The sequence below is a fragment of the Ranitomeya variabilis genome, chromosome 6, assembly GCF_051348905.1.
Source record: "Ranitomeya variabilis isolate aRanVar5 chromosome 6, aRanVar5.hap1, whole genome shotgun sequence".
Taxonomy (NCBI): Eukaryota; Metazoa; Chordata; class Amphibia; order Anura; family Dendrobatidae; genus Ranitomeya; species Ranitomeya variabilis.
The window spans coordinates 575,111,841-575,134,192 of record NC_135237.1 but is presented as its reverse complement, the minus strand read 5'-3'; the positions used below and the strand labels follow the sequence as shown (position 1 = coordinate 575,134,192).

Sequence of the window (22,352 nt, the reverse complement as noted above, 5' to 3'; positions counted from 1 at the left end):
ATCTAGCTCAGGCTGATACTGCACGACTGGTTACTACTGCCCTTCCAGGCTCTGTTGTTGTAGCCAGCAATGTTCAACAGCGAGCAGGTTTTTCTGGGACTAAGTCCTGCTTTTCACATCCTGAGCGTGCCCACGGGATGACCTCCCATTGGAGGTCGGGGGTCACATGCTAAGGTCCTGTTGCAGCTCCGTTTGGTCCATCTGGAAGGTCTTGTAGCACTGCCGCTATAAAAGGTTTGCATGGCCATTCGGCCATGTGCTAGTGTTCACTTGTGAACGTGTGTGTGTTGATGAGAGAAAGTTGCTCTTTTATCCCCTCCCTTGTGTTTGACTGCTCGCGAAAGGTGGATGATTGCTATCTAGCGCCCAACTTGTTATCAGCACTAGAACACACGAAACAGCGTCTATTTGCTGTGACCGCCAGTGCGGCACCGTGCGCTATCCCACTGCTTTCCTAACCCAAGTCAGGGTGGTTAGTGGCATCCTCCAGGGCGGCAACGCACGCACTCTCGTGCATCTTAATTATTATTTCTGTTACTCTGACACCCCAGTTGTGGTGTCGAGTGCAAGAGGTCTAGTTGTACTCTATCCCGAGTCTTGGGGTAGAGTTCTGTGACTCCTTGCTTGCACTCTTTGTGCGGTACCGCGGCTCTGTGATGCAACAGGGTTCGCTTTCTTCATACTGGGTGAAGTTTACCCGTGTGTGAATCCATATTATACCACCATATAGTCCGTCATTACTTAGCAGCAGGTTCCATCTCTGCATGGTGGACCCCGGGCTGCGAACACACCTTACACTATCTTTCTAATAATTTGGTGCATTCTGCTAGCCCTAACATTACACTAGCGCCAGGGTCTGGCTAGTAATGACGAACAAACAGCAATTCTTGCGGTACATCCAGCAGCTGGAGAGTAGGTTGGCGGCTCTCAAGCGCACAACCTCAGCTGTGGAAGTTATCGCAGTAGCTGTTCAGGCTGCTAGCGTGGCTGCAGCAACCTTGTCCACTGCCACCTCTGTTCTGACCCTATCTCGCCTCCAGCTGCCAGAAAAATTCTCTGGTGATAGTAAATCTTGTAGGGGTTTCGTGAGCCAGAACTCTATACATCTCGAGCTTCTGGCCAGACTTTTCCCCACAGAACGGGCTAAGGTGGGATTTATTGTGTCTCTCCTGCTGGACAGGGCGTTGGAGTGGGCTACACAGCTGTGGGAGCGTGGCGATCATGTGGTGCAGAGTGCTCCCTTGTTCCTGAGCACTCTGAAACAGGTCTTTTTAGGACCTTGTGTCACCCATGATACGGCCAACTGTTGGCATTGACTCAGGGCTCGTCCTTGGTCAGCCATTTTGCCGTCAACTTTCGCACCCTAGCATCTGAGCTGGAGTGGTTGGATAAAGCCCTTATTCCGATATTTTGGAGGGGGTTGGCTTACCACGTGAAGCACGCTCTGGCCACTAGGGAGAATCCCACCACACTGGAGGAGTTAATAGCTGTGTCCACTCGTTTTGACCTCTGTTTTCACGAGCGGAGGTTAGAGCGAGCCCAGTGTAGGCAGAGGTTTCGACTGGCTCCCACCTTTGCCAAACCTGTGGAATCTCCATTCCAGGCCCCTGAGACACATGAGGCCATGGTAATGTCACAAGCAGGATCTAAGTCCCGGACCGCTCGTGCACTCCAGGTTTGTCATGTTTGCCAGCAGTCAGGACATCTTGCCACCAGATGTCCCCAGCGGTCGAGGAAACGTCAGCGTCTAGTGGTAGTAGGTGGAGGTACACCAGACACAGCAACGTTTGCCTCCAAATTGTCCTTTAAGGGAACAATTACTATAGGCTCATTTACCCACTCGGTGTACCTCTGCGTGGATTCTGGTGCAGAGGGCAATTTTATGTCTTTTGCCTTCGCCCAACGTTACGCAATTCCCCTGGTAATGTTAGCTCAACCAGTAACCATACGAGTGGTAAATGGGTCGACACTGCCCTCACAGATAACACACCATCCCTTTTTCTCTGTCCATTTCGCCATCTCATCAGGAAATTATATCTCTGCTCGTCATTCCTGAGGGAATTGATGACGTCCTGTTAGGGATACCTTGGCTACGATACCACTCTCCTCATATTGAGTGGCCCACAGGCAGAATTTTGGGATGTCCCTATGACTGTCTTATTGACCTCTTGCCTGGTGCTGAGCCACCCTGGGGCCGAGTCTATCCATTATCTCTCCCGGAGACGGAGGTAATGTCACAGTACATCCAGGAAAATCTGGCAAGAAGATTCATTAGGAAGTCATTGTCACCTGCAGGGGCTGGGTTCTTCTTCGTGCAGAAGAAGAACGGGGAACTACGTCCATACATAGATTACAGAGGTCTTAACACCAGCACCGTTAAGAATAAGTATCCTCTGCCCATGATATCTGAGCTCTTTGATAGGCTTCAGGGAGCAAGGGTATTTGCAAAATTAGATCTGTGGGGTGCTTACAACCTGATTCGCATCCATGAGGGGGAGGAATGGAAGACGGCTTTTAACACCAGGGATGGGCACTATGAATTTCTGGTGATGCCCTTCAGGCTCTGTAATGCCTCAGGCATTTTCCAAGACTTTGAGAATGACATCTTCCGGGATATGCTCTCCACCTCGGTCGTAGTCTATCTGGATGATATTCTCATCTACTCTCCAGATATTGATTCCCACCGGAGAGATGTTTTTGCAGAGTCTTCGACCTCTTATGGGCGAATTCCCTCTACGCAAAGTTGGAGAAATGTGTGTTTGAGCAGGAGTCCTTACCTTTCCTGGGCAATATCATCTCCTCCCAGGGATTGGCTATGGATCCTGCCAAACTACAGGCTGTGATGGACTGGCAGGAACCCCATTTTCTTAAAGCGGTGCAGCGCTTTATGGGGTTTATTAATTACTATCGCTAGTTCATTCCACACTTCTCAACTTTGGTAGGTCACTTGGTTACCCTCACCAAGAAGGGAGCAAATCCCAAATTGTGGTCTAAGGAGGGCTCCTGGCCTTTCACTCCATTAAGTCACACTTCACTAGTGCTCCCATCCTACATCACCCCGATGTAGATAAGCCATTTACAATGGAGGTGGATGCCTCATCCGTTGGTGCTGGAGCAGTCCTTTTCCAAAAGGATGCTCAAGTTCGGGAGCATCCTTGCTTCTTCTTTTCCAAGACCTTCTCACCAGCGGAGATGAATTATTCCATCGGGGACAGGGAATTGCTAGCCATGAAGTTGGCCTTCTCAGAGTGGAGATATCTCTTGGAGGGGGCTCATTTTCCCTTCAAAGTCTTCACAGACCACAAGAATTTGTTGTACTTGCAGACGGCCCAGCGGTTAAATTCTCGCCAGACCAGATGGTCCTTGTTCTTCTCCCGGTTTCATTTCAACCTCCATTTCCTTTCCAGGGAGAAGAACGTTCGTGCCGATGCTCTCTCTCGCTCCGTTGTATCATCTGAGGAGGAGGAAGAGGAGCCTCGGCTTATTGTCCCTACCGAGAGCCTGTGAACTGTGGCCAGGTTTCACTAGAGTCTGTGCCTCCGGGCAAGACTTTTGTACCATCCAGTCTGCATCCATAGGTTCTCTCTTGGGCTCACTCGTCCAGTGTGGGTGGACATTTTAGGTCCAAAAGGACATCTGAGCTACTGGCGAGGACATACTGGTGGCCGCATATGGCTCGTGACGTTGCAGACTATGTTCTGTTATGATCTGGTGGCCTAAGAGCAGCATGGACGAGGTCTGGAGAAGGTGGCCTCTATACTGACCACAGACCCTGAACTTAACACCGCAACTAGAAGTAGCCGTGGGATGTTCCTGTCACTCCCTAGACACCTCGTCACAGCCTGAGGACTAATTACCCCTAAAGAAAGAAACGGGAAAACTATCTTGCCTCAGAGAAAATCCCCAAAGGATAGACAGCCCCCCACAAATATTGACTGTGAGAGGAGAGGGAAATTACATACGCAGACTGAAAACAGAATTTAGCAAAGGAGGCCACGCTAGCTAAAAAGGAAAGACAGGACAGAGTACTGTGCGGTCAGTATTAAAATACTACGAAATATCCACCACAGAGAATACAAAAATCTCCACACCTAACTAAAGGCATGGAGGATAACTCTGTCTCTCCAGAGCTTCCAGCTTGGCTGAATAAATCCTTACACAGACAAAGCTGGACAAGAAAAAACATAGAAATGCACTGAGCTATAAGGTCCACAGCATGTGGACTGCAAAAACAAAGCCAGGACTTATCTTTGATGATTTGGACAGTATAGCAGGAGAAACCAAGCAGAGATGTGAATCCTCCAAAAACAATGGACAACTGGCACAGCCTAAAGGATCTAGCCAGATTAAATAGCCCAGTCAGAATTGGTAGTAAGTGAAAGCACCTGATGACTGCTGAGATCCAAAGGAGCAGCAGTACCACATACAACCACCGGAGGGAGCCCAAGAGCAGAATTCACAACAATGTTCAGGCGTGTGTCTCTAGTGCCAAGAACAAGTCCCCTCGACAATGGCCAGCTGGGTTGCTTTACCCCCTGCCGGTGGCAGACAGGCCCTGGGAGATGTTCAGGATGGATTATTTGGGTGATCACCGACCATTTTTCCAAAATGGTGCACTTGGTGCCTCTTCCACGGCTACCTTCTGCACAGGCTATGGCAGCGTTGTTTATTAAACATATCTTTTGCCTACACGGTATGCCGGACAAAATTGTGAGTGAACGGGGTCCCCAGTTTGCATCTCGGTTCTGGAGAGAGTTTTGTCGTCTGCTCAGCATTGAGTTGAATCTCCCGAGACGAATGGCTTGGTAGAGAGGGCCAACCAGACGCTGGTCACATATCTGTGACATTTTGTTTCAGCCAGGCAGGGCGGAATTTGCGCTAAACAATGCTGTAGACGACTCTACTGGTCAGACCCCATTCCTGCTTAATTACGGCCAGCATCCGTGGTTTCATGTACCTATGTGTAATAATTATAGGGGATAACTCAGGAGACTCTTTGCATGGAACAAAACAACTACATGACACAGTTTTATAAGTGGTAAAGTCTATATTATCACACGGTGATTCAAACAGGTGCAGAGAGAAACTCAAGTCCACAACACTTGGTGCAAATATCAAATGCAGCTCAGCAGTCTATAGGAAACTTCAGAGGAAAATGCAATCACGCAGAAAGTCTATGAAGCACAATTATTCTTGAGGATACCTGACACGAATAAGTCCTTGCTTAGTCCAAAACACAGATAGATATGCTTATAAGGCAGTTCAAATAATATCTTAGCTCAACCAGGGAGGTCTGGGTAATAGTCTCAGGTTCTTGCAGAGCAGAAAGAGCTTACATGTCCAGCAAATACAGATGGAAGCAAACACGAGCAGCAGATGAAGGAGGATTACTGGAACTTGTGTATGCAGCTGGAACTCAGAGCAGAGTAGCAGAATAACCCCACAGGTTCACAGGAGCAGGTATATAGCCAGAGAGTCACCAGAGGTCAGGATCTGGATGCAAGGCAGAATACTCTAGCACAGACTGAAGGCTGGGGTGGAGTTTTATAGCAGGAAGACACAATGCACATGAGACCAAAGACGCCATCTTGGAAAAGGGCAGTAATGCACAAAAAGGTAATAAAAAATGTTCAGAGTCCTGACATTACTCTCTCCTTAGAAGCGGCCTCAGGATGATCCTGAACCTGGTTTCTCAGGGAATCTCTGATGAAAACGAGAAATCTTCTGTTGGGCATTGATGTTTTCCACAGGTTCCCAAGAGTCTTTGTCAGGGGGATATCCCTGCCATCTTATCAGATATTGGAGCCGATTCCTGCGAATCCTGGAATCAACAATTTCCTCCACCACAAATTGTTCTTGCACATCAATCACCACAGGCTGTGGAGGTGGCACAACACGTCCCTGGAAGGTATTAGGAGATACAGACTTTAGTAAAGATACATGAAAAACGGTGTACCTTCATAATCCTAAGCAGCTTCAGCCGGCAGGCCACAGAGCTCACAATACCGTTGATCTTGAAAGGGCCAATGAATTTCTGTCCAAGTTTTTGTGAAGGAACTTTTAACTTCAGATTCTTAGTTGCTAACCACATGGAATCTCCTACCTTGAACATGGGTGCAGGTTTACAGAATCTGTTGTGAATTTGCTTTTTGCTCCCTCTAGTGGTTACTAGTTTTTTGACTCTGGTTTTTCTGTCATTCCTTTTATCCGCACCTGGGTCGTTAGTTAGGGGTGTTGCTATATAAGCTCCCTGGACCTTCAGTTCAATGCCTGGCAACGTAGTTATCAGAGCTAGTCTGCTGTGCTCTTGTCTACTGATCCTGGTTCCAGTTATATCAGCTAAGTCTGCCTTTTGCTTTTTGCTATTTGTTTTGGTTTTGTATTTTTGTCCAGCTTGTTCCTTATCTATATCCTGACCTTTGCTGGAAGCTCTAGGGGGCTGGTGTTCTCCCCCCGGACCGTTAGACGGTTCGGGGGTTCTTGAATTTCCAGTGTGGATTTTGATAGGGTTTTTGTTGACCATATAAGTTACCTTTCTTTATTCTGCTATCAGTAAGCGGGCCTCTCTGTGCTAAACCTGGTTCATTTCTGTGTTTGTCATTTCCTCTTACCTCACCGTCATTATTTGTGGGGGGCTTCTATCCAGCTTTGGGGTCCCCTTCTCTGGAGGCAAGAAAGGTCTTTGTTTTCCTCTACTAGGGGTAGCTAGATTCTCCGGCTGGCGCGTGTCATCTAGAATCAACGTAGGAATGATCCCCGGCTACTTCTAGTGTTGGCGTTAGGAGTAGATATATGGTCAACCCAGTTACCACTGCCCTATGAGCTGGATTTTTGTATTCTGCAGACTTCCACGTTCCTCTGAGACCCTCGCCATTGGGGTCATAACAAGAATCTATCAAACGATCTCTTATAACGTTCTTGAGCTGTGGTCAGGGATTCCTTCAGAACCTCCAGAATTTGCCTCATCGCAGTCAGCCTTTCCTCCACTGCTGGAACCGGAGAATTAATTGGAGACCTAGGTAAGATCCACGGATGATAACCCAGATTGGCAAAGAAAGGTTTAAATTTAGTGGAGGCACTCTGAGAATTGTTATATGAAAATTCGGCTAACGGCAGCAACTCCAACCAATCATCCTGGAGATGGCTGACATAGCATCTTAGATATTGTTCCAGTGTCTGGTTGGTACGCTTAGTCTGACCATTTGTCTGGGGATGGTAAGCAGAAGAGAGACAGACATTAATATTGAGTGCAGAGCAAAACCCCTTCCAGAATCTTGAAGTGAACTGCACTCCACGGTCAGAGATGATCTCATCCGGAACCCCATGCAACCGAAAGACATCCTGTAGAACCAAGTTCACTGTATCTTTAGCTGAGGGGAGGCTGGTGCATGGAACAAAATGAGTAGCTTTAGTCAGGCGATCAACTACCACCATGATTGTATTCATGCCCCCCGATGTAGGCAGCTCCACAATAAAGTCCATTGATATAGACTCCCAAGGGTGGGACGGAACAGGTAATAGTTGTAGAAGACCCGTAGGTGCCAGATGAGGAGTCTTGTAACGAGCACATACCTCGCAAGAGAGAACATAGTCCTTGGTATCCTTCAGGCAAGTTGGCCACCAGAAGAATCGGCTCAGGAACTCTTGTGTCTTCTGTACCCCCCCTGTGACCAGCCAACTTGGAGTCATGTACCAACTAAGGTCAGACGGATGACCTTAGGGACGTAGATACGTCGATCTCTGAACCACATGCCACCCTTAAAGACAAGATTAATATCCACAGGTGGGTTGGCCAGAAATACATCACCGTCATAGGCCTCCCTGCACTCCTTCCACAAGTCCTGATCGTGGATAACTCCGATGAAATTGGCATCAGATAGAATGGTCTTGGACGGAGCTCCAGGTACGGAATCTGCAGCATGGATTCGGGATAAAGCATCAGCCTTCCCATTACAAGAACCTCGACGGTACGAGATAACAAAGTTAAATTGATTTAAAAATAAAGTTCCAACGAGCCTGACGAGGAGAAAGACAGCTAGCAGATCTAAGGAATAGTGTTGAGCATTCCGATACCGCAAGTATCGGGTATCGGCCGATACTTGCGGGTATCGGAATTCCGATACCGAGATCCGATACTTTTGTGGTATCGGGTATCGGTATCGAAACAACATTAATGTAATAATGTGTAAAAGAGAGAATTAAAATAAAAAATATTGCTATACTCACCTCTCCGACGCAGCCTGGACCTCACCGAGGGAACCGGCAGCGTTCTTTGCTTAAAATTCACGCGTTTACTTCCTTACGTGAAGTCCCGGCTTGTGATTGGTCGCGTGCCGCCCATGTGGCCGCGACGCGACCAATCACAGCAAGCCGTGACGTAATTTCAGGTCCTTCAGGATTTTAAAATTACGTTCCGGCTTGTGATTGGTCGCGTCGCGGTCACATGGGCGACGCGACCAATCACAAGCCGTGACGTCACGGGAGGCAGGACATGCGCGCATTTTAAAATGCGCGCATGTCCTGCCTCCCGTGACGTCCCGGCTTGTGATTGGTCGCGTCGCCCATGTGGCCGCGACGCAACCAATCACAGCAAGCCGTGACGTAATTTCAGGTCCTTCAGGATTTTAAAATTACGTTCCGGCTTGTGATTGGTCGCGTCGCGGTCACATGGGCGACGCGACCAATCACAAGCCGTGACGTCACGAGAGGCAGGACACGCGCGCATTTTAAGCAAAGAACGCTGCCGGTTCCCTCGGTGAGGTGAGTATAGCAATATTTTTTATTTTAATTCTTTCTTTTACACATTAGTATGGATCCCAGGGCCTGAAGGAGAGTTTCATCTCCTTCAGACCCTGGGAACCATCAGGAATACCGTCCGATACTTGAGTCCCATTGACTTGTATTGGTATCGGGTATCGGTATCGGATTGGATCCGATACTTTGCCGGTATCGGCCGATACTTTCCGATACCGATACTTTCAAGTATCGGACGGTATCGCTCAACACTACTAAGGAACTCTAAATTGCGATGGTCAGTTAGCACTATGATCTGTTGTGCAGCTCCTTGCAGATGATGCCTCCATTCTTTGAAAGCCGCAATAATAGCCAGCAATTCCTTGTCTCCCACGTCATAATCCTTCTCTGCTGAGGTTAGTCTACAGGAAAAGAAAGCACAAGGATGCAGCAGACCCTTCTCTCCATTTCTTTGGGAGAGAATAGCCCCCAAAGCATTATCAGAAGCGTCCACCTCCACAATGAAAGAAAGTGTTGGATCTGGGTGTATCAACAGCGGTGCTGATGTGAAACAGATCTTAAGCCGATCAAAAGCTTCTTGAGCCTGTGATGACCACTTAAAGGGCTTTTCCTTCTTTGTCAAGGAAGTAATGGGACGGACAATATCAGGAAAATTTTGAATGAAGCGTCTGTAGAAATTTGCAAAACCAATAAAACGTTGGACCTCCTTAACTTTCTTGGGTACCGGCCAGTCAAGGATAGCCTGAATCTTACCAGATTCCATGTTCAGCCCCTGGGGAGAGATAATATAACCTAAGAACTGTATCTCAGAACGATGGAACTTGCATTTCTCCAGCTTAATATACAGATGGTTCTCTTTCAGACCTCTTAAAACAGTTTTGACATGTTCTTCATGTTCCTGTAGAGAGTCTGAAAAGATTAGTATATCGTCCAAATAAATCACTACAAACTGGTCCAACAAATCTCTGAAAATGTCATTAGCAAGGTGCTGAAACGTTGCAGGGGCATTACAAAGCCCGAAGGGCATCACAAGAGATTCAAAGTGTCCATACCGGCATCTGAATGCTGTCTTCCACTCATCCCCTGGACTAATACGCACCAAATAATAAGCCCCACAAAGATCCAGTTTAGAGAACACCTTAACATGGCGGACTCTTTCCAGTAATTCGGGAATCAGAGGTAAAGGGTAACGGTTTTGTACGGTTACCTTATTGAGTTCCCGATAGTCAACACAGGGTCTCAGGGTCCCATCCTTCTTCTTAACAAAAAATATAGGTGCCTGTTATGATCTGGTGGCCTAGGAGCAGCATGAGACATACTCTGGAGAAGGTGGTACCTGTACTGACCGCGGACCCTGAACTTAACACCGCAACTAGAAGTAGCCGTGGGATGTTCCTGACACTCCCTAGACACCTCGTCACAGCCGGAGGACTAAATACCCCTAGAGAAAGAAACGGAAAAACTATCTTGCCTCAGAGAAAATATATAATAATAATTGACAGTGAGAGGAGAGGGAATTAACATACACAGACTGAAATCAGGATTTAGCAAAGGAGGCCATTCTAGCTAGATAGAACGGATAGGACAGAGTACTATGCGGTCAGTATTAAAATACTAGAAAATATCCACCACAGAGAATACAAAATCTCCACATCTAACTAAAGATATAGAGGGTATATCTGCATCTCCAGAGATACCAGCTTGGAGGAGCAAGTCCTTATACTGACCAAGCTGGACAAGACTAAACTTAGAAATGCACTGAATTATAAGGCCCACAGCATGTGGACTGCAAAAACAAAGCCAGAACTTATCTTTGTTGCAATGAACAGCAAGCAGGAGAGACCAGGAGAGATGTGTATCCTCCAAGAACAATGGACAACTGGCACTGACTAAAGGGAGAAACAAAACTAAATAGCCCAGTGGATTGCATTAAGTGGACCCACCTGATGACATTCTGTGATTGAAGACAGCAGCGCTACCACTTATAACCACCGGAGGGAGCCCAAGAGCAGAATTCACAACAGGTCCCCCTGCTGGTGAGGAAGAAGGACGTATGAAGCCTTTGGCCAGATTTTCATCAATATACTTCTTTAAGGCTTGAAACTCAGGTGCCGCCAAAGGGTATACGTTACCAAAAGGAATAGCTGCCCCAGGAAGCAACTCAATGGGACAGTCATAATGCCTGTGTGGAGGAAACTGATCTGCATTCTTCTTGTCACAGATGTCAGAGAACTCTTTATATGCTAGAGGTAAAGAAAATACCTGTACATGTGGTTCCGTAGCCGTGGACACAGGGACAGCTTCTGTTAATGCTGAGTTGCTCCTTGTTGGAAAGATAATCTCCTTGGTCTCCCAGTTGATAATTGGGTTCTGAGAACGCAACCAAGGAATACCTAAAATTACAGGAAAATGAGAAGAAATTAGCAAGAAAGAAAGTTGCTCCTGATGATTAGGCTCCAACAAAATTTCAAGGGGTACGGTCTCCTAATCCACAGGCCCAGAGATTAAAGATGACCCATCCACTGTTTCCATGGTAATTGGAGAGGCTCTTTGCTGAATTTCAATACCATGTTTTTTGGCAAATGCGATATCCATGAAATTGCCACCTGCACCAGACTCAATCATAGCTGCACTGGAAATCCACTGTCCTGAACACAGGATCTTAATAGGGAGACAACAGTGAGAGTTCTTTTCCTTAAGCTCCTTGGGGGGTGAAGTTATAGAAAGTGAATGTAATACAGCAATTAAAGGCAGGCTACATTCAGAGATGTCAGATTCATCATCACAGTTGTCATACTCCCCTACTGCTGCTAGCACCTTGTTAGGCCCTCTAGGACACTTAGGACAATTGATCAAGAAGTGGTCAGACTGGCCGCAGTAGAAACATAGACTTTCACGAAGGCGATGCTCCCAGCGCTCATTGATCTTGCGCCTCTGAATGAAATAAATTTGTATGGGCACCTCCTCGACCTCCCGAGATGTTTTACCTGCAGGCTCTTTGGAAGGAAGGGAAAAGTTAGAAATACGGTTATATGCAGCAATTTTCTCCTGCCTACGCTCAGTAAGGCGAATGTCTATGCCCACACAATGCTGTATATATGTCTCTAGCTCTTGTGGTGATTCAGAGCGAGCTAGTTCATCTTTTACAATACTAGATAGACCCCTTTTAAAAATAGGCAATTGTGCATAACTGTCCCGATTGGTATCTACCGCTAGTCTCCTGAATTCAGTAGCATATTCAATAACAGAACGTTTTGCCTGGCGTAAAGACAATAAAGCAGATTCAGCGGTTGCACGGCGATTAGGATCATCAAACATTAATACCATAGCGGCCAAGAAATCATCCAAGTTATTTAACCGTGGGTTACGAGACTCAATCATCGGATTCGCCCAGGCGAGCGCTCGTGCGGTCAGCAGCATTATTACACACAATACTTTGGATCTATCATTAGGAAAACGGTCAGCATGCACATCAAAATATAGCATACATTGATTCACAAAGCCACGAAATTTGTCGCGATCACCATTAAATCTGAATGGGGGCAACTTAGGTGGGCTAGCTGGTGGCGGTTGCCCAGAGGGTAAAGTCGCTTGTGCAGCTATTTAAGTGCTTATGTCCTGAAAAGCCTGTCCATACTGGGACTCTATGCCAGCAAGTTTGTTTTCCTGGGCTGCCATGCGGGTGCTTAAGTCCTGCAAAGTCTGTCCAAACACTTGTTGATTGAGTTCAAAGCTTCCAAACTTCTTTTGCAGACCTTCCACATCTTTCTGCAGTGATCTAATTGTGGAAAACACCTGCTCTAGTCTGCTTTCTGCAGTCATTGTTCCAGCAGTCTCCTTTTTTTTTATAGGCTAGAGTATCCTGTAATAATTATAGGGGATAACTCAGGAGACTCTTTGCATGGAACAAAACAACTACAGGACACAGTTTTATAAGTGGTAAAGTCTATATTATCACACGGTGATTCAAACAGGTGCAGAGAGAAACTCAAGTCCACAACACTTCGTGCAAATATCAAATGCAGCTCAGCAGTCTATAGGAAACTTCAGAGGAAAATCCAATCACGCAGAAAGTCTATGAAGCACAATTATTCTTGAGGATACTTGACTCGAATAAGTCCTTGCTTAGTCCAAAACACAGATAGATATGCTTATAAGGCAGTTCAAATAATATCTTAGCTCAACCAGGGAGGTCTGGGTAGTCTCAGGTTCTTGCAGAGCAGAAACAGCTTACATGTCCAGCAAATGCAAATGGAAGCAAACACGAGCAGTAGATGAAGGAGGATTACTGGAACTGGTGTATGCAGCAGGAACTCAGAGCAGAGTAGCAGGATAACCCCACAGGTTCACAGGAGCAGGTATATAGCCAGGGAGTCACCAGAGGTCAGGAGCTGGGTGTAAGGCAGAATACTCTAGCACAGACTGAAGGCTGGGGTGGAGTTTTATAGCAGGAAGACACAGTGCACATGAGACCAAAGACGCCATCTTGGAAAAGGGCAGTAATGCACAAAAAGGTAATAAAAAATGTTCAGAGTCCTGACACTATGCCCATGTCTTCTGCTGACTCCAGGGTGGTTGACTGGACTGTGGAGGCACGGGTCATTTGGGACCACTTTCAGGATGCCATCTGGGCCTCCAAGGAGAGAATGAGGTCTTCTGCCGATGCACATCGGATCTCCGCTCTGGCCTTTGCTCCTGGCAACTTGGTGTGGCTCTCCGCCCATAACATTAGGCTGCGAGTTGAGTCCACTAAGTTTGCACCTTGCTACTTGGGTCCCTTCAAGGTCCTCAAACAGGTTAACCCTGTGGTCTCCCATCTGGCCCTTCCTCCATGCCTAGGTATCACTGACACCTTTCATGTGTCCCTATTGAAGCCAGTTATAAGAACTCGAGAAGTAGACCCTCTGGGTCACGGCTTCAGAGCCCCCGAAGACGAGCGGACCAGATAGTGCCACCCCCTGTACAGGTAGTGTTTGTGACAGGCCCAAGGAGGGTGAAGTCACAACTGCTGGACCCAAAGGGGCGACTGTGGGCTGGACCAAAGAAGAACAGAAGATGGGAGAGAGATGGAGCCACTGAGGTGACCAGAATGGTGGAGACACAGGATGGGCAGAGGCTGCAAAGACAAAGTATTGACCGGTATGGCGAAGACACATGATTGGCGGGGAACGACAGGAACACAGGACTGGTAGGTACAGCTGGAACACAGGACTGGCAGGGATGGCAGGGACACAGGACTGGCTGGGATGGCAGGAACACAGGACTGGCAGGGACGGCAGGAACACAGGACGGGTAGGTACGGCAGGAACACAGGACTGGCAGGTACGGCAGGAACACAGGACTGGCAAGGATGGCAGGAACACAGGACTGGCAGGTACGGCAAAGAGAGACGAGTCAAGACTGAGTCAAAGCGAGAGGAGCAGAGACTGGAGCCAAAGAACCTAAGGAGACGCCAGCAAGGAGCAATCGAACGCAATAGACAATAGAGGCGTCTTACCTGTACAGATGCTGGGAAGAAATATCCGATGGGCACCGCCATATTGGAGGCGGAGCCACCGGGTCACGACCTCCCAGAAGCCACAGCGGCAAAAGGAGCGCAACTACGCATGTGCGGACCACAGAAAGGATGAACGCCCGAGAAGCCAAAGGAAGGAGAGCGAGAAGGAGCATCGGGAGCGCGCCGGTCGGACAGGTAAGTATAAGGCAGCGTAACACCAGTATACTTGTCCCAGTTTTCCGAATCATCTGACGGGACATCGGGTTCGTCTACGGACGATTACAAGGTGAACGCTATCTTAGGGTGTAAGTTGGTACGTGATAAAAAAATTTATTTGGTGGATGGGAAGGGTTATGGCAGAGAGGACAGGTCCTGGGAGCCTGCTGAGCACATTCGAGCTCTAGAGCTCATTGCTTCCTTCGAGAGTAGTGAGGTCCAAGGAGGGGGGGGCATAGGAGGGGAGGTAATGTTAGGTGTCGAGTTCCCGCCTCTGCACAGGGGGAATCTCGAACCATCTCCTCTGCGGTCTCCCATTCTTTTCCAGTCGCAGTAGAGTCTGCTCAGTGGAGATATCAGTCCCAGTGTCTAGCTCAGGCTGATACTGGATGACTGGTTACTACTGCCCTTCCAGGCTCTGTCCTTGTGACCAGCGCTGATCAGCAGCGAGCATGTTTTTCTGGGACTAAGTCCTGCTTTTCTCATACTGAGCATGCCCATGGGACAACATCGTATTGGAGGTCGGGGGTCACATGCTCAGGTCCTGTTGCGGCTCCTATTGGTCTATCTGGAAGGTCTTGTAGCACTGCCACTATAAAAGGTTTGCATGGTCGCTCGGCCATGCGCTAGTGTACACTTGTGAACGTGTGTGTGTTAATGAGAGAAAGTCGCTTTTTAATTATCCCCTCCCTTGTGTTTGACTGATCGCGAAAGGTGGATGATTGCTATCTAGTGCCCAACTTGTTATCAGCACTAGAACACACGAAACAGCATCAATTTGCTGTCAACACCAGTGCAGAACCATGCGCTATCACAGTGCTTTCCTAACCCAAGTCTGGTTGGTTAGTGGCATCCGCCAGGGCGGCACCGCACGCACTCTCGTGCATCTTAATTATTATTTCTGTTACTCTGACACCCCAGTTGAGGTGTCGAGCGCAAGAGGTCTAGTTGTACTCCATCCCGAGTCTTTGGGTAGAGTTCTGTGACACCTTGCTTGCGCTCTTTGTGCGGTACCGCGGCTCTGTGACGCAACAGGGTTCGCTTTCTTCATACTGGGTGAAGTTAACCCATGTGTGAATCCATATTATACCGCCATATAGTCCGTCATTACTTAGCAGCAGGTTCCATCTCTGCACGGTGGAGCCCGGGCTGCGAACGCACCTTACACTATCTTTCTAATGATTTGGTGCATTCCGCTAGCCCTAACAGTATGTTATTCTGATATTGTGTAAATTGGTATTAAGTTGGTCCATGAACACCTCAAGCTGCTACACCATCCCACCTTACAACATAGGAAGGTCATCAATATACCTAAGCCAGCTCAGAACATGGTCGGTGACCTTTGCGTCAGCATCAAAAATAGGTATCCCTCCCATGAACTGAGGAAGAGATTAGCGTATGAGGGTGCACAGGCCACACCCATGGCTGTGCCGGCTTCTAGAGATAGAATGAACCTTTAAACACAAAAAAAGTTTTGTTAAGGACGAAGTGCAACAGCTTGAGAATGAGATCACACGATGGGCTGTCCAGGTTGGAGGTCCTCAAGAACAGGCGTATCACATCCAAGCCATGTGTGTGGCTTATACAAGTGGATAGGGTTGCAATTTCTGTGGGGACAAGCAAGGTACCTTTTTCCATAAAGATGCTGTCAACCCAGGGGAGGACATCCGTCATGTCACAGACATAGGACAGTAGTGACTACACCAGGGGCTTGAGATCAATATAAATATATTCTGCTCAGTCTGTACATTCCGGGTAAATGTTCTTGTAATGGACTATATAAAACTTCTACTAGAGCTGTAGAAATGCAACATCATAGCTTCTCCTACAGCTTTAACTACTCACCTGAAACATCTTCCTTTCAATCAACTAGGTGTCAATAAAATTGTAAGTGCATTCCCTCATCATCTACGCCTTGACTATTGCAATAACCTACTTTGTGGCCTCTCTGCTAACACACTTGCATCCATCCAGTCCATCATTAACTCTACTGCCTACTAATCCAGCTCTCCTCACACTACTCCTCCGCTTCTTTTCTGCAAATCATTTTGTTGGCTCCTGATTCCCCAACGTATCCAATTTAAGCTACCAAAGTTGACCTACAAAGTTGTCCATAATCTGTCACCTTCATATATCTAATCTTCTGATATATCCCCATACGTTATTCCTGCTCCTCTCAAAACGATCTCCCCTCCTCCACTATCCTATGTTTCTCATCTAAGTACCTGCACAACTTCTCCTGAGCCTCCCTTGTCCTCTGGAGCCTAGAGCCCAAATACAACTGATGTTTTCCCACAGATGGAACCTTCAAACACAACCTGGAGGCTCATCTTATCAGGAAGGTCTGCAGCCTGCAATGAGCCCACTGTCACCTCATTGCAGCCTGTAATAGCAGCGCTGCCCTCACCCTGACCTGGTAACAACACTGCCCTTCTCCGTTCTTCTGTGTCTTTCCCCAATATCCTGCAGATGTCAAGCCGGTGAGGGCAGGGTCCTCTTCCTCCTGAACCAGTCCGTTCTTGTTTTTTATACTTGTGTGTGCTTTTGAGTTGTACCATATGTCTGTAATCCCTCTCTGTAAATTCAGCACTCTGGAATTATTGGTGCTCCAAAATAACTAAGAATAATTTGAATTTTGTCTCACAGCTAAAGTTCAGCAGGAGATAGATGAGGTGACCAAGTCCCTGCGATCCCCTGAGATCATGGACAAGCCCCAGCTGGCTTATACAAACGCCGTCATCCATGAAGCACAGCGAGTTCTTGACCTGGCACCAACTGCTCTGTTCCATGCAGTCACTGAAGACATCAAGTTAAGAGGTTTTACCATCCCGAAGGTATGCAGCATTGCTTACAATGTTAAACCAACAAAAAAGGAGCAAATAAACCCAAGTAGTATATAAGCCTTAAATAACAATTTTATTTCACCAATAAAAAAGACATAAGCTTAAAACTGCATGCAATAACAGAGTCTGTCAAGCAATGCTGCAAGAATCAAATGAAAAACTGACAATGCACAATACTAGATTGCTGTAGGAAGATGTGCTCTATAAGTAATGACACAGTGCCATAGGTAGACTAATCGTAATGTGAGCCAATGAAAAGCACAAACAGTACATTCTAAATGATTTGTCTTACAAATGAGATGTACCTGTAAAGCTGATCCCTGCCACCCAACGCACATTTCGTGGCAAGTTTTTCAAGCCTCCTGCCACGAAACGTGTGTTGGGGTGGCAGTGATTAACTTTACAGTTTTAACATTATGTCTGTTTTTTATTGGTGAAATAAAATTGTTATTTAAGGCTTACATTCTTCTTAGGCTTATTTTACCCTTTTTTGTTGGTTTAACATTGTCTCTTGAGTTTTTGCCCAATTTATATTTGACATTGACATTAGCAGTTGATGCCACTCAGCATTTCACAATCACGGGCACCTTCATGCAATTTTGCTTTGAATTGCAACATTTTTGTAGGAAACCCATTGGAATACATGTGTATGGTCCCAATTCATTAGCGGGAGTATATAAGTTGTGTTGTATAATAGTTATATACAGCTATACAGTTCATGTATGATTCCTGACTAGAGCTGGGCGGATCACTCTGTGAGATTCTGCTCCATCGGCCAGGTTTGCAAGCTTCCGGGATCTTCGAGGTTCAGCTTTTGATTAGCCAGGCACGACTACTTATATGGCCAATGGATGTAAGTCCTGTGAAGCGATCTGCTCATCTCTATATCTGACCATTGGTACATAGTTAGGAAATTCTGGGTCTACTGTGATTCTCATGAACTATACACTGTGTGCAGAATTATTAGGCAAGTTGTATTTTAGAGGATTATTTTTATTATTGATCAACAACTATGTTCTCAATCAACCCAAAAGACTCATAAATATCAAAGCTTAATATTTTTGGAAGCTGGAGTGGGGTTCTTTAGATTTGGCTATCTTAGGAGGATATCTGTTTGTGCAGGTAACTATTACTGTGCAGAATTATTAGGTAACTTAAAAAAACCCAAATATATTCCCATCTCACTTGTTTATTTTCCCCAGGTAAACCAATATCACTGCACAAAATGTAGAAACATTTCTGACATGCAAAAACAAAACCCCAAAAAATCAGTGCCCAATATAGCCCCCTTTCTTTATGATGACACTCGGCAGCCTCTATCCATAGATTCTGTCAGTTGCTTGATCTGTTTACGACGAACATTGCGTGCAGCAGCCACCACAGCATCCCAGACACTGCCCCGAGAGGTGGACTGTTTTCCATCTCTGTAGATCTCACGTTTTATGAGAGACCACAGGTTCTCTATGGGGTTCAGATCAGGTGAACAAGGGGGCCATGTCATGATTTTTTCTTCTTTGAGACCTTTACTGGCCAGCCACGCTATGGAGTAGTTGGAGGCATGTGATGGAGCATTGTCCTGCATGAAAATCATGTTTTTCTTGAACAATGCCGACTTCTTCCTGTACCACTGCTTGAAGAAGTTGTCTTCCAGAAACTGGCAGTAGGTCTGGGAGTTCAGCTTCACTCCATTCTCAACCCAAAATGGTCACACAAGTTCATCTTTGATGATACCAGCCCATACCAGTCCCCCACCTCCACCTTGCTGATGTCTGAGTAAGAGTGGAGCTCTCTGCCCTTTACTGATCCAGCCTCTGGCCCATCCATCTGGCCCATCAAGAGTCACTCTCATTTCATCAGTCCATAAAACCTTTGAAAAGTCAGTCTTAAGATATTTCTTGGCCAGTCTTGACGTTTTATCTTATGTTCCTTGTTCACAGGTGGTCGTTTTTCAGCCTTCCTTACCTTGGCCGTGTCACCGAGTATCGCACACCTTGTGCTTTTTGTTACGCCAGTAACGTTGCAGCTCTGAAATATGGCAAAACTGGTGGCAAATGGCATCTTGGCAGCTTCACGCTTGATTTTCCTCAATTTATGGCCAGTTATTTTGTGCCTTTTTTGCCCAACATGCTTCTTGCGACCCTGTTGGCTATTTGCCATGAAACACTTGATTGTTCAGTGATCACGCTTCAAAAGTTTGGAAATTTCAAGACTGCTGCGTCCCTCTGCAAGAGATCTCACAATTTTGGACTTTTCAGAGCCTGTCAAATCTCTCTTCTGACCCATTTTGCTAAAGGAAGGGAAGTTGCCTAATAATTAAGCACACCTTATATAGGGTTCTGATGTCATTAGACAACTCCCCTCCTCATTACAGAGATGCACATCACCTGATTTACTTAACTGGTAGTTGGCTCTCAGCCTGAACAGCTTGGAGTAGGACGACATGTACAAAAAGGATCATGTGATCACAATACAACTTGCCGAATAATTCTGCACACAGTGTACACATTCATATAAAACCTGATCTTTCTTGGTTTCAGGGAGCGACTGTGATCCCCTTCCTCACATCCGTCCTACAAGACCCATCTCAGTGGGAAACGCCAGAAGATTTCAACCCTCAGCATTTTCTGAACGAGGATGGGCAGTTCCGCACCAGGATGGCGTTCATGCCGTTCTCAGCAGGTAAGAACCAAAGATGGAAATATCGGAGAGTAGACAAATGGAGCATCTGGGATTCTGGGTAAAGTGAAGAATTGGGGTCTAGAGAGACCTGATCATAATAATGAATATTACATTTATGGAGAATAACTTTCCAAGAATTAAATTTCTCAGGAAAAACCTCGTGAACAGGTGAATTCAATTTTTGCCTGATCCGCTCATCTCTAACGAAAGCTGAGGCATTTAGGTCTAAATGTATGGAGTAATTTCAGCAATTGTCTGGAACTATCACTAATGTTGGTAAAATGGTTTTATTTATTGTGGTTACTATGTGTGCCTCTTCAAAATATTTTGGGGTATAATTATTTATACATTCTAGGTGTGGGAGGGTTTATTATCAGGCCCAGAAGAAGCATAAACACATGCGAAACAGGTTAGAGGTTGTGTCTCTGTGACATCCATGACTGAATAAACCTTTTGGATATGTCAGTGGTGACTGCCGCCTGCTTTCTAAATTTGAATGGAATCTGCATGTCCTGTTGCGCTTTTCACCTATAGATATGGGAATAATCTGCCTACGCGGCTTCAGTCGCTGCTCGTTACTTAGTGATCGGCTGTAAGTGCGCCCTGACCTATTGACTGACAGCCATGTCTGCACTGATACACTACAAGTATGGCTGTAGTCAATGTGCTTTAGTGTGGTTAGAGCCGCTCACTAAGTAGCAGTGACAGAAGCCACATCAGCACGCCTCTATGACTGAAAGCCGGAAGGTACCGGGAGAAATTTAATTCACTTCCACCTGGTAGTGACGCTTTTAGTGAGGCAGCTGGGCAGCTTTGGAATACTAATAACCCTAGAACTGCAGTTTAATAACATTTGGGGACGTGACAGGTTACATTTAAAGTAGGGAATCTTAGCATTCTACTGCCCAAACCAGTTAGGCTACGTTCACATTAGCGTTAAGCTAATGTGCGTCGGGTTTGCGTCGGCGACGCAGCGGCGACGCATGCGTCATGCGCCCCCTATACTTAACATGGGGGACACATGCGTTTTTTTTGTTGCGTTGTGCAACACATGCGTCTTTTTTGCCGCAAGCGTCGGACCAAGAAAACGCAACAAGTTGCATTTTTCTTGCGTCCGATTTTCGGCAAAAACCAACGCATGCGTCGCAAAACGCAGCGTTTTTGCGTGTGTTTTGACGCGTTTTTGCGTGCGTTGTGCGTTGCGTCTCCGACGCAACGGCGCACAACGCTAGTGTGAACGTAGCCTAAATACAGACAGCGAGCAGAGGTCTTTACATGGTGGGAACTAAAGCATAGAGCAACACCCGGAATAAGATAATTAATTATCACATACGTTTTATCATGTCTTCTAGGGAAGCGAGTTTGTCTTGGTGAGAACCTGGCCCGCATGGAGCTCTTCCTGCTCTTCTCCGCTTTGCTCCAGAAATTCACCTTCACCCTCCCCCCGGGAACAGAACGTCAGGACTCAAAATATCTGAACCTTAACAAGGTGGAGATCATGGCATCAGCCCAGATATGTGCCGTGCCTCGTGTCTTGTCCAAGTGACCGACGGCCATCCAGCTTCTCAATATGGTTGAGAATATAAGAAAATAATCCAGAACATGTAACAAAAAGACACTGATGAGAAAAAATATTACGGTAATAGATTTAGAATCGGCAGGGGAAATTTGGGAAAACACTAATTCTTTCACATTGATTAAAATTCTGCCAATAAATTTGACACTAATTCTGTAAAAATCACAAAAATGGAGGAATATAATAGATAAGTAAAGTAACCTATTCGATTATTGTTATTTTTGGCCTGTTTTTCATCTCTAATAAACAAGATAATTGTCCTACTTTTGACAAGTGCAAATAAAACCTAAACTATAAAATAAAAGTAATAAACTTGTGCATCTGATAAATCAGCATGGTGCAACAGGACTTTGTCTCATCTGTCCAGTATTTTCCCACCGCTTATTGATGGCATTTTCTCCTCCTTTTGTTCTGGGCTTTCCCATAGACAGTAATGGCTCTCGAGCTGTCCTGTGGTTATAGTCCATCTGTGCTAGGAAATGCAGAGTGTTAGAACACCGGTGTTGTACTCTGCAGTGATATTCTTGTCGGTGCACCGCCTGTTGGCAGGACATTTCTTCACCTCTTCCTCTGACCCTTTTATAAGCGATTTCTTTACACACAAGATTTCCTTTCATTGTATGTTCTTCCTCCATCACAACATTCTTGGCTTACTCTCCACAAAGCTTCAAGAGAAAAACCCACAAAGCTCCAATAGCAAAATGTCTGGTATTACTAATAAAGTGGCCATTCAGTTTCCATCTTCCAGAGATTTTCCCCATGCCTGGCAATGTGTGCACAAATGATA

General features: G+C 46.2%; 1 protein-coding gene across 1 annotated transcript in view; it reads left to right on the top strand.

The window, feature by feature from the left end:
* The window catches only part of LOC143783144 (cytochrome P450 2C20-like), a 133,749-nt gene extending 111,836 nt beyond the window's left edge, over positions 1–21,913 (top strand). Inside the window, exons 8-10 of the mRNA XM_077271466.1 lie at positions 17,114–17,301; positions 19,848–19,989; positions 21,342–21,913. Of these exons, the coding sequence (XP_077127581.1) occupies positions 17,114–17,301; positions 19,848–19,989; positions 21,342–21,535 (524 nt within the window). The 3' untranslated portion in view covers positions 21,536–21,913. The remainder of the gene's footprint in view (positions 1–17,113; positions 17,302–19,847; positions 19,990–21,341) is intronic.
* Positions 21,914–22,352: the final 439 nt, after the last annotated feature.